The 16,761-nt window shown below is 39.5% G+C and overlaps 5 protein-coding genes across 10 annotated transcripts in view; all 5 read right to left on the reverse strand.

Moving 5' to 3' along the window:
• The window catches only part of LOC104733560, a 1,537-nt gene extending 420 nt beyond the window's left edge, over nt 1-1,117 (reverse strand). Inside the window, exon 1 of the mRNA XM_010453130.1 lies at nt 84-1,117. Within this exon, the coding sequence (XP_010451432.1) occupies nt 84-1,117 (1,034 nt within the window). The remainder of the gene's footprint in view (nt 1-83) is intronic.
• LOC104731891 (polycomb group protein VERNALIZATION 2-like) lies at nt 3,971-7,865 on the reverse strand. 3 transcript variants are annotated; one of them, XM_010451400.2, is made up of 15 exons: nt 7,783-7,865; nt 6,964-7,226; nt 6,761-6,816; nt 6,526-6,593; nt 6,372-6,424; nt 6,102-6,155; nt 5,959-6,016; nt 5,827-5,872; nt 5,596-5,726; nt 5,265-5,442; nt 5,112-5,160; nt 4,870-4,953; nt 4,687-4,772; nt 4,417-4,506; nt 3,971-4,323 (listed from the first exon to the last, which is right to left on the reverse strand). In XM_010451400.2, exons 2-15 carry the CDS (start codon nt 7,087-7,089, stop codon nt 4,116-4,118), a joined length of 1,287 nt encoding a protein of 428 aa, XP_010449702.1. In that variant the 5' UTR covers nt 7,090-7,226; nt 7,783-7,865; the 3' UTR covers nt 3,971-4,115. The 3 variants fall into 3 exon arrangements, with proteins under 3 accessions (XP_010449702.1, XP_010449703.1, XP_010449701.1); XM_010451401.2 differs by having other exon boundaries at nt 4,687-4,766; nt 5,827-5,870; nt 5,954-6,016; XM_010451399.2 differs by having other exon boundaries at nt 5,827-5,870; nt 5,954-6,016.
• On the reverse strand, nt 8,162-8,959 carry LOC104731894. 2 transcript variants are annotated; one of them, XM_010451406.1, is made up of 2 exons: nt 8,608-8,959; nt 8,162-8,415 (listed from the first exon to the last, which is right to left on the reverse strand). In XM_010451406.1, exons 1-2 carry the CDS (start codon nt 8,855-8,857, stop codon nt 8,402-8,404), a joined length of 264 nt encoding a protein of 87 aa, XP_010449708.1. In that variant the 5' UTR covers nt 8,858-8,959; the 3' UTR covers nt 8,162-8,401. The 2 variants fall into 2 exon arrangements, with proteins under 2 accessions (XP_010449708.1, XP_010449707.1); XM_010451405.1 differs by having other exon boundaries at nt 8,162-8,418.
• On the reverse strand, nt 8,960-11,139 carry LOC104731893 (pentatricopeptide repeat-containing protein At4g16835, mitochondrial). Of its 2 annotated transcripts, XM_010451403.2 has the most exons (3): nt 9,930-11,139; nt 9,460-9,824; nt 8,960-9,386 (listed from the first exon to the last, which is right to left on the reverse strand). In XM_010451403.2, exons 1-3 carry the CDS (start codon nt 11,023-11,025, stop codon nt 8,976-8,978), a joined length of 1,872 nt encoding a protein of 623 aa, XP_010449705.1. In that variant the 5' UTR covers nt 11,026-11,139; the 3' UTR covers nt 8,960-8,975. The 2 variants fall into 2 exon arrangements, with proteins under 2 accessions (XP_010449705.1, XP_010449704.1); XM_010451402.2 differs by having other exon boundaries at nt 9,460-11,139.
• On the reverse strand, nt 11,254-13,415 carry LOC104731895 (plasminogen activator inhibitor 1 RNA-binding protein-like). 2 transcript variants are annotated; one of them, XM_010451407.1, is made up of 7 exons: nt 13,039-13,415; nt 12,551-12,848; nt 12,402-12,467; nt 12,179-12,299; nt 11,908-12,063; nt 11,771-11,821; nt 11,254-11,691 (listed from the first exon to the last, which is right to left on the reverse strand). In XM_010451407.1, the coding sequence occupies exons 1-7, from the start codon at nt 13,208-13,210 to the stop codon at nt 11,497-11,499; spliced, it is 1,059 nt and encodes a 352-aa protein (XP_010449709.1). In that variant the 5' UTR covers nt 13,211-13,415; the 3' UTR covers nt 11,254-11,496. The 2 variants fall into 2 exon arrangements, with proteins under 2 accessions (XP_010449709.1, XP_010449710.1); XM_010451408.1 differs by lacking the exon at nt 13,039-13,415 and having other exon boundaries at nt 12,551-12,609; nt 12,687-12,830.

Here is a 16,761-nt window from a genome sequence, read left to right on the forward strand (position 1 = left end):
TTTTTTTTTTTTTTTTTTTTTTTTTTTTTTTTTTTTTTTTTTTTTTTTTTTTTTTTTTTTTTTTTTTTTTTGACAACGAGTACAAGATTGGCTCAAACAAGCCAATGTGATGGAAATTCGTTAACAAAGGTAACTGGTTGCGGTGAAGTGCGAGCAAGCCGTGGAAATTCTGTGAACGAGGGACGTAGACCAAAGAAAAAGAAGTAAACTCCTCCTTATCCATCTGTAAGTCCTCCAAATACGGTGTAAAGGCTGGCCACTCAGAGGGTGAAGACACCATCTTCACTAAATCGGAGCAGTCGGTAAGAAAAACAACTGATTGGTTATCAGCTCCAATCATGCAGCGCATAGCCCAAACAAGGGCCTCGACCTCGGCATGAAGAGGAGATAGACTACGGCGATGGTTAGCCGCACCCATAATAGGAGCGTCACCCCAGGGCGAAGTACAAAACCATCCACTACCCGCAAAACGATCTGTTGCTTTCCAAGAGCCATCTACAAAACACATATAGCTCGAATGAGGTCTAGGAATTCGTAAAACCCCACTTTCACTATGTCCTATCCCCCCGAGACTTTCCGAGAGGCATGCCATATCATCCAGTTGAGCCAAGGCCCAGGCTTTCGCCTCATCCTCTGCTAAACGCAAAATGGCTAAGGGATTGGAATCAAGGTTACTAAAGATTTTATCATTACGCGCTTTCCAGATATACCACAAAATCCATGGGAAAAATTCATAATCCGCAACATTTGTGAACCGCCAGAAAAGGAAGTCCATATTTGTGAAAACCGACTCCGAAGGGAAAGATGCTGGACTCGTCGGGAAACGCGATAAGGCCCAAACTTGCCAAAGCATTTGCCACATGAAATGACGAAGCTTTGGTGGACATTTGATCTTCCAAACAAAGGCCTGAAGTGGCACAATATCAGGTCCAAATACCTTCGACTCAGAAGAAGCCGTCGGTTTGGAACGTAGAACATGATATCCTGACTTAACCGAATATTTACCAGACTTGGTAAAATGCCAGCCCAAGAGATCCGGAGCATCCGGTTGTCGCATCGGCAAGGCAGAAATTATAGCAACATCTTCCGGTACAAAAGTAGCCGTAAGTTGGGCCATATCCTAGGAATTGGAACTCCTGTCAATAAAATTTGTAACTCGAAGCAAAGGATCAAAAGGCAACCCTGTGCTTAGTGCTGGTCTCGGGGATTGAGCAGGGATCCATGGGTCAGTCCATACAGAGATGGAAGCACCAGATCCTACCCGTTTAATAAGTCCTTTATTAACCAGAGAGCGAGCAGAAATCATACTCCGCCACCCGTAGGATGGGGAATAAGATTTAATTGGATCCAAGGGATCAGAATGCCGATAATAACGTCCTTTAAAAACTCGTGCGAAAAGTGAATCCGGTACTGTGATCAAACGCCAGAGCTGTTTTGCCAGCAGGGCAGTGTTATAATCATCCAAACACCGAAAACCAAGACCTCCAGTATCTTTACCATGACAAAGTTTATCCCACGCTACCCAATGCAGCCCGCGTGATTGATCTGATGAACTCCACCAGAAATTAGAAATTGCACTAGTCAATTTCCTCGTAACCGTCTTAGGTCAACGGAAGCACGACATAACAAAAGTAGGAACAGCCGTAGCAACAGACTTAATCATTACCTCTTTACCTCCTTTGGACAAAAGTCTAGCCGGCCATCCGCTGGCCCGAGCCTGAAGTTTGTCCTGTACAAACGAAAAAATTTTCGTCTTAGCACCCCCTAGACTTTCCGGAATACCTAAATAAGATCCCATCCCACCCATGTTCGTGATTCCTAAGACCCCTTTCAACTCCTCCTGAAGACCATTGTCCACCGTATGTCCAAATTGGACTGAGGATTTCTGAAAATTGATTTGTTGACCTGAGACCCTCTCATACTGCCTAAGAATCCCAAGAACCACCTCACACTGCTCTTTTGTAGCCCGACAGAAGAAAAGACTGTCATCCGCGAATAAAAGATGGGATATGGCAGGACTAGCAGTCGAAACCTTTATCCCAGTAAGTAACTTCATGCGCTCTGCCTTTCGGAAATGAGCAATAAGTACCTCTGTGCAGAGAATAAAAAGGTAGGGGGACAATGGATCTCCCTGACGCAATCCCCGATGAGGAATGATAGAACCGTGAGCCTGACCATTAATCAACACCTTATACTGCACCGACTTAACACAATACATAATCCATGATATCCATCTATCACAGAAACCAAATTGCCGAAGTAGATGTTCGACAAAAGACCACTCCACCCGATCATAGGCCTTACTCATATCCGTTTTGAAAGCCATGAACTTCCCCTTACAAGAGGGGTTGGTTCGCAGACCATGGAACATTTCCTGAGCAATCAAGATATTATCTGAAATTAAGCGACCTTCAACAAATGCTGATTGTGTTTCCGAAACCAGGGAAGGTAGGACGGTACGAAGTCGCTGGCATAAAACCTTAGATATAACCTTATAACCAACATTACATAGACTTATGGGCCGTAACTCCGTCATTCTCGTCGGTTTATCCACTTTTGGGATAAGACAAATATTAGTCACATTTAATCGATTGTCAAAAGCCCCATCCCTCATGAAAGAATTAACCAATAAAACCAGATCAGATTTAACCGTAGCCCATGCTTTCTGGAAGAAAAGGGCAGTCATACCATCAGGACCCGGGGCCTTATCTGGATGCATCATGAAAAGCGCTTGCTTGACCTCCTGTTCAGTAACCTCGCGTGTTAAGAATTCATTTGTCGCTGGAGTGATAGATGTGGGAATTTCATCTAACATGTCCTGGAAATCCGAAGGATCCGATGATGTAAATAGCTCCTGGAAATAGGCGACCGCAATATTTTGGACACCACTCTCCTCCGTTGTCCAAACACCCTGCTGATCATGGAGACCAACAATACGATTCCGAGCTCTCCGTTGCTTTGTTTGGGCATGAAAATACCCAGTATTATGATCCCCGAGCTTCATCCACCGACTTCTGCTTTTCTGATACCAATACACTTCCTCATCCCTATACGCCTCCCTTAATTGCCAAGTGAGTTCCGCAAGCTCGTCCACCGTAGTGGTATCATTTTCCTGTGCTGCCGCTAATTTAGCTTTTAAATCCTCAATTGTCTCTCTCCCGTAGGGTAATTGTTCCTTCCGCCAGCGAGAAATGATCCGACATGTGGTAATTTTATCCATCAAAGTGGGATTAGCGGAGGTGTTTGTGTCCCATCCGTTAGCAATCACATCATAAAAACCCTCCTTGTCAAGCCATCGTCGATCAAAGCGAAAACCACTTCGCCCCCTATGTACCCTGTCCTCAATAACCGCAACGAGGGGCTTGTGATCCGAGGCAATCATTGTTAAGTATTCAGTGAAAGAATCTTTAAACATATCATGCCATTCTTCATTGGCAAGAGCCCGATCTAACCGACATCGTATTGGCTTCTTGTCCCGCCATCCTCGCCACGAAAGGTTATCCCCAAGAGAAGGGAACTCAAGGAGACCACAATGTCGAATCATAGTGTTAAAAGGCACAAATGAAGAGGCATGGCGCAATTTACCACCTCTCTTCTCATGGTTGCCTGTTAGTTCATTGAAATCACCAATTAAAAACCAAGGGGAATCTCTATTTAAACCAATCCGTGTTAACCATTCCCAAACCAGCTCCCGGTTTTTTGGAACCGGATCACCATAAACAAAGGTGAGATAAATTAGTTTCCCTTTGTACATTAATTCAACATCAATGAGTCTGTTTGAGGCAAATAAATCGCAACTCTTATCTTTTGATTCGTTTTCAATTTATTCTGATCCCAATATTTTGTCTATTTTCCTATTTTTATGCTATTTTACTTCATAGTTTTTACTAATTAGGGTAGATTTTCTCAAGTCAACAATAGTAAAAATTTAAGCAAACTTTTCATATTTTTCAGTTTTAGATTTTTTTTTTTTTTTTTTAAATAGGCAGAATACATTGAAAAATGTAAATCAGTTGAATACATCTTTTGTTTGCTCCTAAATATTTTTAAAATAAAAGAACAAGTTACAATCCGATAAATCGGTATCATCTAAATCGACGATCTTCCTATTTGATTTAATTGTCTCTGGTGTCATTGTCATTGTTGACAACATCCATACCGTCAGTGTTCTTGTTGCTTATGTCATTGGGATGATCCACACTTGTATTGTTGTTGGTGTCTGAGCTATTATGGCAATTCTCGAGGATGCTACTGCAGTTGTTGATGGTGGCTGAGTCGACAAGTCCATGGTTCCATAGTTTGATCAAAAACAATTTCCAGCACCTGGAATTTATATTTTCTTCAGAAACGAAGCAAAACTGATAGTGTATAATGTGTATGTAGTTGGTGTATTTATATATAATTTCTGGAGGTTACCAGAAGAGAGATGAGTAACTGTGCAATTCCTTCTCGTAAAATCTTGAAAATGCTTCACATGCCCATGAGATATGACCATCTGCTATAACCCTGCAACATTAATCATCACATGATTTTAGCATCATAATGTTCCATAACCAAAATCATTACAAAGGTATATGTACTGTAAACACATAAGGTCTTTTCGTTTCGCTGTCATTAGCAACAGACAATAAACTTTGAGCCTCGTGAGTGGTGGTGTGTCTTCAAAGTGCAAGAAAATGTAGTTACCTTTGCTTTCTTACAAATGTGTTCCAAAGATGCATGAATTGCTTTTCATCTTTATTCACATCCACAAAATCATCAAGCATCTGCAGCTTTTTTAAGTTTCAAAAGCCATTAGCAAGTTTTATCGAATACTATACCATTTTCCTGTTGTCTATTTATTGAACGCAGAAAGAAATCATGGTATACCTGGCGATCTTCGATATCTGCAGTAAAGTCATCGACTTCATCCTCGCTATCCCGATCAGACATTACTTGTTCAAGCATCATTGGCTTTGTCACAGAAACATGCAGTTTTTGGTTAGTGGCAATAAATAGAGACAACATAGACATAGTATTTTTCACGTCGGGACCAAGTATGCTTTGATAGGATATCATAGCGGGCAATATAACGAAAATGCTTAAGAAGTAGGTGCAAGAACTTGAATCACCTGCACTCTGTGAGAATGATAGAATTGGCGTTTCTGAAGAAGCAGGTGGCTGGAAGAAATTTTCTCGGTTAATATGGCAGTACAGTAAACACTTATCCGTTATAGGAAGAACAATTCATAACAACAGGAATGGCAATTTGGATGAGAACAAACCTTCTAGCCTCTGATCGCTCAGCAGATAACTTTTTTGTCTTAGTAGCATGGACCACAGCTTCGCTTGTTAATACAACTTTTGCATCAGCGCCCAGAGAAGAATGAGCTATGGCAGGCGGAGTGTTTCTAGTCATCTCAAACAGTCCAGTTGCCTCGGGATATCCTAGACCACGGTTTCCTGTAGCATGCCATTCATTTTGTACATCAGTAATGGTAGAATTACCCTCGCAAGAAGAAGGACAAAAACTGAACAATCAAGCCATTGTATCTTCTCCTGTTAATATGAAGTTCAAAGCCACAAGGAATACCACAGAAGAAGATGTGATTTTACCATCGTTCAGTAGGGCAAGTCCATTTTCTGTGCCATTAGCTAAACTGGGTGAATCCAGTGGTAAAAATTGAACTTTAAGTCGTCTTGTGTTATTTTTGCCACCTCTTTGTCTACGCTTACGAGGTTTCGAGCTGCAAAAACATTATGGTTGGATTTATAGAGAAGTACTGACAAGAAAAGCAAGGAGTTACTGCTATTAAGGTATTTTTATCAAGGGGTTCTGAGATTTACCAGAGAGAGAAGGGCTCAAATTTATCGTCATCGCTTCCTTCTTCCTGGTACAAAGAAGGATGGAATATAAACTAAACTTTTCACCACCAAGAGGATTTCCCAAGTTACCAAGTTTAAAGTAACTGACCTCATCAAATATGAAGGAATCAAGTTTTACAGAAACATTAACTGTCTGGTATTCTTCAGAAAGCTACAACAGGAAAGACCGTTTTTAACATTTAAAAAAAAAAAAAAAAAAGACATAGCAAAACAAGATTCCATAAAACCACAGATACCTTGAACTCAAATTCAAATAAATCATGAGACGAATTCAAATGAAATTGAAGCCCCTGCATAGACACAAGACAATGGATTGTAAGCTCCATCTGGAACATGTTTTCTCAGACAAAGACACACTCAGCAGTTCAAGAGTGAGAAGAAAAACTAAAAACACAAAAATATGCAACCGCACACTGCAAGTATACATCATGAAACGGTAGTAGCATTTCACAGTGTTAGATATAAAAGGCCTCGGAAGAAAAACCTCAGTTGTAATAGTTGCCCACCTTGAAGCTACCACATAGCATAAAACAAAATGGACAAGAACAATCTTCCCTAACTGCATGACAATACAGAAAAAAAAAATAGTTAATAAAGAATTCATCTAGAGAAACATAGAAATTGACAATGAATAGTGTCGAAGAACAGAAATAGACTAACCTTCAGTTTTCTGTAAAGTGTTATTACAATCCTTATAGTTGAAAACTACCATCCCAGTAGATCTTGACCTAACCAAAACACAATTTCGAAAAAATGTAAGTGTATTGCATGAACAAAGAGAAAACCATTCATAATGTCCATATCTACTCAACAGAGATAAATAAGCCATCAGCTTCCATATCAATTAAGATAAATAACATATCACAGTATCAACTCACTTAAGAAGAACACATACTTTCTTTTGCGCTTTGCTCCAATTTTGTAGTTCAAGCATCTTGGAAGGAACGATGGCTGCAAAAACAAACAACAAGTTCAAATAACATTAGAGACAAAAGAAGCACACACTCGCCATGAGTCAGACCATAATCTACACAGGAGATTAAATGAATACAGTCGTTACTGAGCTAAATAATAATGAGAGAGGAAGGCAAAGCATACGTTGCATAGAGAGCGAAGGTGAAAGATGTTGTATAGTCTAACAGGTTTACAATATATCAAGAGATTCTCATCAGTTGAAATCACTTCCTCAGGCGAGGACTTAGCGCGACAATTTTGCCTACACATTCTTGTTTTCAATTTCAATCAACGATGTCCAGAGCCTGTTAGTGCAAAACTCTGAGGCCTTCGCGGAATTAGAATTTTCTATGTCATAGCAATCAACTTGATGCAACAATTAGATCCGGCTCTTCTGTGTAAAGTTTCTGCAATATAACCAGATAAATTAGGATTATCAATAAATGATCTAAGAAGAAAATCGAAAAAGCAGATATTATGCTTCTAGAGAATGTCCTGTATGAGACATGTGTAGTAAAGAAAGCACAAGACTTTTTTGGTAACTCAGAGAGTCCATTCAAGACACATACAAGAGTAGGGGTATTAATAAAACCAAAAGCTTTATCCAATGCTACTTAGCAGAATAATCATACTTATATGGAAGAATCAGAGTTTTCTCAGGACCAGATGAAAGAATGACACTTTAAGCAATGATTCTAAAAACATAAACTTTGTTCAAACAACAAGTTCAGAGATCAAATTGTGTGATCTTTTTGGAGTAAATGCGTATTGAAGAAATCTTAAAATCCAGAACTAAGCTCCGTTTCCTAAAACAATCAGTGGTGTATAGGGAAAAAAAGGTAAAATTTCGATTCCGGATCTACAGCAAAATATTTCAAACTCTACACAATATTAACGAAAACAATTAGGTTTTATCAATTGTTATTACTCTGAATCCGATCTAAATTGAGATTTGAGACAAACCTGAAAGCTGCGAAAACACCGATTGGTCGTGTAAGAAAGAAGAGCTAGCAAAATTCGAAGAAGCTTGATTGGGAGAGAATTTCACTGCGAGAAAGAACATGTAAAAACAAAACTTTGGGTTTTAAAGTCTGTTTCTAATTCTGGGCCTGTGGCCCATTTTTTAACCGTAGTTGAACTAATATTTCTATAATTGGTTTTTTTTACTTCTACCAATGGCAGTACAGTGACTATTTTAGAGGGTTTAAAACCATATTCATCAAGGATCTCTCGGGTTTAATTGCCACATGAGAGTTTTTGATTTCATTGTTTAACTCTAGTTGAGTTGGCGCATTAAGTTGAAATTGATCTTTGTTTTCGACCAATAGAATGATTGATTAAATTGAGTTGTGTGATGTTGAAAATTTTTATTACAAACTAAACATTGTACATTTAAATTTAAAAAAAAAAAATGGACTATATGAGATATTAGTCATGTGTTTGTGTAAAGAACAAAAAAAACAAAACATGCAAGAGTTACGTATGGTTGACACAAATTCACCGGCAGTAAAAAAAGTTGTTTCCTTTCCCAAAACTGAAATTGAGTTCCCATGGAGACAAGACAAGCATGTTGCTTTTGAACTCAACTCCTTGAACCTGCTGACAAATTCCAAATCTATCACTGGTTTAGAATTAATGAACAAATTGAAACCATAATTGTACACAAGATTCTAACATTACAGAGACATCCCAATCCTTTTATCCATATGGGTCTTTCTGAAATTACTAAATTAAGTTTCACAGATCAATTATGAATTCATTAGAGTCTGAATCAATTTCTCGGTTTACCTGAATGAGAGGAGAGCCAGAGGATTACGACACAGAGAAGAAGAATGAGAGGAATGAGATGGATGACGTTTTCTGCAGATCTGAATCTTGAATTCTCTCTCTTCCCCGCTTGAGAATTCGGGTCGTACCTAGGCAGAAGCAGCTCCACATCATCATCTTCCATAGCTGTAACACTCTGAGATCGAGGCGGAGACGGTGTCTTCGCCGGAAACTGATCCGAAACTCTTGAACCACTCGTCGATCTACGCATCTCTCTTTCTCCCCTTAACGCAACTTGTCAAGTCAAAGGTCGAAACTTTTTTTCACACAATGACGCATTTAAATACAGTCAGGTTTGACCAATGAGAGGAGTCAAAGGTCTTCTCTTTTCACCAGTAATCGCCACAAGAGCAAGACCCATCTTTGAAATGGTGAAACCTTGTGGTGTCTCTCACCATGATCTCTCGTTTCTCTATCTCCGAGATTAATTTGATTGCTTTATGACAATCACCACAGATTCTCAAGTTCTTGAACACTTGTATCTGTGAACCTTGAGGGAGTTTTATGCAACCAAATGCAACAGCTAACTTCTCGCTATGCCATAACAATAGCTTCTCCTTTTGCTCTTCTTCTACATTGTGTAAAGCAAACTCTAGCTCCGGTTTGTATCCAGCTAGTTTCATCTTCTTTTCCAACTCCTTCAGTTTCTTGTGTATTAAGTCTAGTTCCGGGTGAATCCGATCACTTGATCTGAAATGGTGAACCTTGTTTTGAATCTCTATCCAACTGTATCCGGGTACCTGAAACAGTCAAGTGAAAACATTTAGAGTCTTGCAACTCGAATAAAGAATCGAACTTTTGACTCGCTCCTACCTTCACAACATTACTCTCTTTCATTCTCTTGCGAACCCTTGCAACATCTTCCCAACGATTCTTCGATGCGTAAATATTCGCTAGCTGCACATACCCGGCTGCATTTCTCGGGTCAAGCTCAAGCAGGTTCTCAGCTGCAAATTCAGCCAATTCCGAGTTCTTGTGCACTCTACAAGCCCCTAAGAGCGTCCCAAACACTGCAGCATGCGGTCTAAACGGCATTGATCTTATCAGTTCCATTGCCTCCTCCAGCTTCCCAGCCCGACCCAAAAGATCAACCATACACGTGAAATGATCAGGCCGCGGTTCTACCCTGTAATCTCTCACCATCGAATCAAAATACGCCATCCCAACATCCACTAGTCCTGCATGGTTACAAGCCAGTAAAACCGCAACAAACGTTATCCAATCCGGCTTGATCTTGTTATCTCTCATCTCACTGAACAAACACAGAGCCTTATCTGCATTACCATGCTGAGCGTACCCGGAAATCATCGCATTCCAGGCCACAACATCTTTCTTCTTCATCACCTTAAACAGTTTCCAAGCATCACCAAGTTCTCCACATTTGCAGTACATACTAATCAGAGACGTCAATGCAGTTATGTCATTACAAAGTGTAGATTTACACACTATCTGATGCATTTGCCTCCCTAACTGTAACGCTGATAGCTCACTGCATCCAAGCAATGCACTGCTTAGTCCAGACGAGTTAGGCCTAATTCCTTCCTCAAGCATAGCTCTGAAAAGCTTCAATCCATCTTCTGGCTGAGAATTTTCAACATAACCAGAGATCATAGCGTTCCAAGTTACAAGATTTTTCTTCACTGTCATGTCTTTGAACACTGCCTCAGCTAATTCAACCTTCTTGGCTTTCATGTACCCTGTCATCATAGCCGTCCACGCCACAACGCCTCTAAATGGAGCCGCTCTGAACAAATGTGATGCCTTTTCCAAATCCCCGCATTCAATGTATCCAGAGATCATGGCATTCCAAGAAACCTCGTTCTTCTCCGTCATGGAGTAGAACAATTCCCGCGCTTTCTCCATTTCACCTCTTCGTGCGTACCCTGTGATCATCGTGTTCCATGAAGCCGCATCCTTGAATGGTATCCGATCGAAGAAGCTCTGAGCCTTCTCGAAGTTTTCATTACGAACGTGGCAAGACAACATGATGTTATAAGAGAAAGTATCTGGTTCAGGGATTTCGTCGAACAGTTGGTGTGCTTCCATCATTCTGCTTGGATCTTTGGAAATCCCAACGAGCAGAGAATTCCAGGTAACGGTGTTCTTAGCTCTCATCCCGTGAAACACTTTGAGAGCTCCATCTATATCTCCTGAACGTACACATCTGCTTATAATCTTGTTCAACTGAAAAATTTGGTCTTCGTCAAAACGTTTAGTCGTCGTTTGAAGCGTCGAGTTTTCGGAGCGAACCAGAGATGGCTCTGGCGATGAACCCGATGATGATACCACCAAAATTGCATCTGGGTTTCCAACTGAACGCGAAAAGAATCGAAATTTACAGCGTTTTAATTGCTGATGAATGTAGAAACGAGGAAGCATTATTCATGGTTTATGACAGAACACAAGAAAATGTTCAATTTCTACAAAACCTTTGGTATATGTAGTAGCAACCATTACGAGAATCCGAGTTTTCTCAAGCAACCGATGTAACAAGATTGTATATAACAAAACCTTGAAACATCAGTAACCGATGTAACAAGATTGTATTATAACTACAACGTCAAAATGAACACGATCAGATATGAGAGGGAAGGTGCCAGAGTTAAAGACTCAAAACCCATAACATTTAAGTATGTCTTGTCTCAAAACATGTTTCATAAGTAAGAAAACAACTAAAAGACTAAAATGGTAAAGTAAAAGAGTGTTTTCAAAAGTAAACAAAAACCATCAGGCGTAAGTTTGCATAAAATCTAAAAACTGACGACACCTAAACATTTACACCTGACAACGAGAGACCCGGTAAACAGTACACCCTCGCACAACATCCTTCGACGTTTTCGTGGATGGATCTTACTTGCCCCCAAGAGATGGGAACTGAGCAGTATCTTCAATGGCTGGCGCAGCTTCATTACGGTAACCAACATGCTCTTCATTAGAAACACCTCCACGGCCACGACCACGACCACCACGTCCACGGCCACCTCTACCTCCTCGGTAGTAGTTCTCACCCTCAGCTGGCTTCAGAAACTCATTGATGCTCACAGCCTGCAAATCAGAAGAAAACACATCAGTAAGCAAACTTATTGACTTCTGCAAAATGTTAGGTTCAGACAATGATTTAAACCTTCTTAGCCTTCTCTTCTTTGTCATCTTTGCGTTTGTCCTTATCAGAACCCTGGGAAATAGATAAAAGGGAAGGTTCAGAATATTTTTATGCAAGTTACTAGACGACAATAACGAATTATAGAGGATATGTCTTACCAACTTGATGAAGATTTCATCATTAGCCTTCTTGTTTGACAGTTGTTGCATTGATTCAAACACTTTGGTATCAACTTTCCTCTCAGAGGTGGTCAATGATTGAAGTGCCTTTTTCTTCTCCTCGAGTATTTTTTCATACTCATCAAGAGTCATTTCCTGTAGAAACACAAGTCAATAACCAATCAGTGAGATTTCAGAAACTTATACAATGGAAACCAGTTTGGAAAATAGTAAAGAGAAGCCTAGCATTTCTATTCCATTCTCTGCTTACCTTATCCTCAGGCTCTTTTTCCTCAACTTCGGCAGTGTTCTCCTTGTTAGCATCAGCATCAACAGCTGGTTTCTCCCCAACAGCTTTCTCAGTGTCAACACCAGCTACTGCTTCAGTCTCACTTAAAGATCAAGAGAAGCTTCTTTTAGTCCAAATTCCCAATCACAATCACATAGATACATACAATTTTAACAAGTGCAATCAGCCACAAACAAATACTTACGCAGCTAACTCTTCCCCTGGAGTTCCCCAATTCCCACGGCCAGATCCGTCACGCTTGAAGTCACCCCTATCCAAAAGATAAACTCCAACTTATGAGATTGAGACAGTCATTTCAATGGCAGAGTAAGCAACAAACAGAATAAGACTGACCCTCTGCCAGTTCCACTACGACGCTCATATGTCCTTCGAGGACGTTCACCTTCACCACTCTCATTACTGAATCCACCACGACGACCACCACCTCCACCTTCCCCACGGAAAGAACCACGAGGAGCACCACCACCACCAGCACGCCTCTCGTAAGAAGACTTAGAAACGTCTCCTTCCTCAGATGGTTTAGAGTATTCTCCTGAATATCCATTGTTACCATCATCACGGTTGTAACCACCCCGACCACGGCTAAATCCTCCACGGCCTCCACGCGGAGCATCACTCCTCGCCTCTCTCACTAATCAACACAACATCAAAAACTAATCAGATAACCAAATCCCAATCACTCAAACAACAATACCCAACTCCATGAATAATCAACCGAACCCAAACAACAATACAGTCAGCTTACTCCAGTAGTAAATAAAGATCGGATTTTTATTAATTAAAGTATTGATATTTTTAATATGAGAAGAAAGAAACATCACCGGCTTGAGCAGGAGGGAGTGGCTTAAAGGGAAGCTTGGGAGTTGACTTAGCAGGCAAGCCTGAAACAGGTCCAGATTTCTTGGACTTATCAGTTTTCTCTATGGAAACGGCGAGCTGGCTCGGATCCTCAACATCATCACCCAACAAATCAAAAGGGTTCAAAGTTGCCATATCTTTTGAGTGATCTAAACCCTAGTTTTCTTCCACACACATCGACTGAGTCACTACTAGTGATTACAGGAAGCCATGGATAAGATAGATCTAAAAAGAGTAAACGTCAGAATGAAGAAGACGAAATGGGGAAAAGAATAGAGGAACTTGTTTGGGTTGGTGAGATAGAAAGATATGAAGATAAATGAAAATAAAAAATGTGGGGAAATATATGTATATGTTATAAATAAGTGTTTGATTTGGTAGTGAATATAATAAATAAGTAGAGAGAAATTTATACTTGCAAAAGTATGTTATACTGAATAAATGAGAGATGAGAGAGAGATTTTACTTCTTCTATAATTGAAGTTTTGTAAATTGTATTCATATGTTACAATGATCGAATTTGTTTGTTTATATAAAAGTAAAAAAGTAAGTTACTATGTGTGTATAGTGATGATGGGATCCACACAAAATAATAATAAATGCATAACGTTATACACATGCGCATCATTTGTTGACATTGTATACATCTTCTTTTTCTGACTTTCACAACCCTCCCCCTTAGAGACCATTTTTACTATGTCCCTTGCGTAATATCTTCTGTCGCCTTGTTAAAAACCTTTCTAGGAAAACCCAATGGAAAAAACCTTAGGAAGGTAAAAAAGAGTACAACCTCGCAAGCTCCCCCTCGACTGACCAGGATCACATCTTATAAGTCTTGTTGACAGCGCATTCCAATGTTATGAACATGTTTCCTGAACATAGTCGTGGGTAATGACTTTGTGAAGAGATCTGCAGAATTCTCGGATGATCGAACATATCTTACTTCAATAGCTTTATTCTTCACGAGTTCTTGGGTGTATGAAAATAACTTTGGAGGGATATGTTTGGTTCTATCACTTTTGATATACCCTTCCTTTGTCTGAGCAACACATGCAGCATTGTTTTCATATAAGATAGTTGGCTCTGTATTCTGATGAATTCCGCTACTTGATTTAATGTGTCGACTTATCGATCTTAGCCACATACATTCTCTACTTGCTTTCATGAAGTGCGATAATTTCAGCATGATTCGAAGAAGTAGCTACGAGTGTCTGCTTTTGAGAACACCACGATATAGCAGTGCCTCCAATCGTGAACACATATCCTGTTTGTGAACGAGCTTTGTGTGGATCTGATAGATATCCTGCATCTGCAAAACCAATCATTTGACAATTTAAATTGTTAGGATAAAATAATCCTAAATCAATAGTACCTTGAAGATAACGAAAGACATGTTTAATCCCATTCCAATGTTTTCGTGTTGGAGACGAACTAAATCTAGCCAAAATATTAATTGAAAATGAAATATCAGGTCGAGTGCAATTTGCAAGATACATAAGGGCTCCAATGACACTTAGATACGATACTTCAGGACCAAGTATCTCTTCATTTTCATCAGGTGGTCGGAAATGATCACTCTCAACATTTAATGATCTAACAACCATTGGAGTACTAAGAGGAGTTGCCTTATCCATATTAAAACGTTTTAACACTCTTTTAGTGTATGTGGATTGATGCACAAATATACCCTTTTGAGTATGCTCAATTTGTAGACCAAGACAAAACTTTGTCTGTCTGAGATCTTTCATCTCAAATTCCCCTTTCAAATAGTTTGTTGCTTTATGTATTTCATGTTGAGTTCCGATTATATTAAGATCATCAACATATACCTTGATTATCACAAATCCGATGTTTGTTTTCTTAATGAAAACACATGGGCATATAGGATCATTCACATATCCTTCTTTTGTTAAATGCTCACTGAGACGATTATACCACATACGTCCGGACTGCTTTAACCCATATAATGATCTTTGCAACTTTATTGCACACAACTCTTTGGATTTAGCTTTTAATGCTTTTGGCATATTAAATCCATCAGGAACTCTCATATAGATATCAGTATCTAATGATCCATATAAGTATGTTGTAACGACATCCATGAGACGCATCTCTAGATTTTCGCCAGCTGCTAGACTCATTAGAAATCTAAACGTCATTGCATCCATAACGGGGGAATATGTTTCCTCATAATCAATCCCGGGTCTTTGAGAAAATCCTTGAGCTACAAGGCGAGCCTTATATCTCGTAATTACATTTTTCTCATTTCGTTTTCTAACGAATACCCACTTGTATCCAACTGGTCTCACATTTTCAAGCGTGAGTACAATAGGTCTGAATACATTTTGTTTATTAAGCGAGTCAACTTCGACTTGAATTGCATCTTTCCATTTTGTCCAGTCATGTCTCTTTTGACATTCATATACAGACTTTGGTTCTGGATCCTCACTTTCCTCATCTATTTCCCTTGAAACAAGGTAAGAGAAAGTGTCATCAATATCATCGATTTTATTTCGATTCCATATCTTTCCAGTATGGATATAGTGATAGAAATCTCATGATTTTCTTCAGGCTCATGATGCTCAATACTTTCATTAGACTCATGATTTGTTTCTTCCAAAATGCTTTCTACTATTTTGGGCATATCATGCTTTTCAGCTTCCTTTCGTTTCCTAGGATTTTTATCCTTAGAACCAACTGGCCTATAACGCTTCAAGCGTGTTTTAGACTCTCATGTATCATCTGCTTTTCCACGTTCTTGTGGTATTTCAATTCTAGCAGGAACATTTGCAGCTGGTATATATGATTTAGTTACCGTTTTGGTATCAGCAAATGCATCAGGAAGTTGATTTGCAATACTCTGCATATGCATGATTCGTCGAACTTCTATTTCAGACTGCTTGGTAGGAGGATCAAGGTGTAGCAAAGATGGTACACACCATTTGATATCTTTTCCTACTTGTTTATTTTCTCCCCCTAGGACCGAGAAAACTTTCTCATCAAAGTGACAATCGGCAAAATGTGCCGTAAAGACATCACCAGTCTGTCGTTCTAGGTATCCTTAGATGGGCTATATTTGGTTCTCGACCAAATACTAACTGCAAAGGGGAATACTTATGATATGCACTTTGTCTTATCCGAATAAGCGTTTCTGCATGCAAGATGGCATGTCCCCATACAGAGATTGGAAGTTTTGATCTCATGATCAATGGTCTTGCAATCAATTGCAGACGTTTAATTAATGATTCCGCCAAACCATTTTGTGTATGAACATGAGCTACAAGATGTTCAACTTCAATTCATGTTACCATGCAATAATCATTAAATGCTTGGGATGTGAATTCACCAGCGTTTTCCAGTCTAACTCTCTTAATAGGATAATCAGATAACTGAGCTCTTAATTTGATAATCTGAGTTAGAAATCTCGCAAATGCCAAATTTCGAGATGACAATAAACAAACATGTGACCATCTGCTCGATGCATCAATCAACACCATATAATAGTGGAATGGTCCACATGGTGGATGTATCGGTCCACATATATCGTCTTGAATTCGTTCAAGGAACTTTGGTGATTCTTTANTGACCAAATGCGAACTGCAAAGGGGGATACTTATGGTATGCACTTGGTCTTATCCGAATAAGCGCTTCTGCATGCAAGATGGCATGTCCCCATACAGAGGTTG

The sequence above is a fragment of the Camelina sativa genome, chromosome 12 (assembly GCF_000633955.1).
Source record: "Camelina sativa cultivar DH55 chromosome 12, Cs, whole genome shotgun sequence".
NCBI lineage: Eukaryota > Viridiplantae > Streptophyta > Magnoliopsida > Brassicales > Brassicaceae > Camelina > Camelina sativa.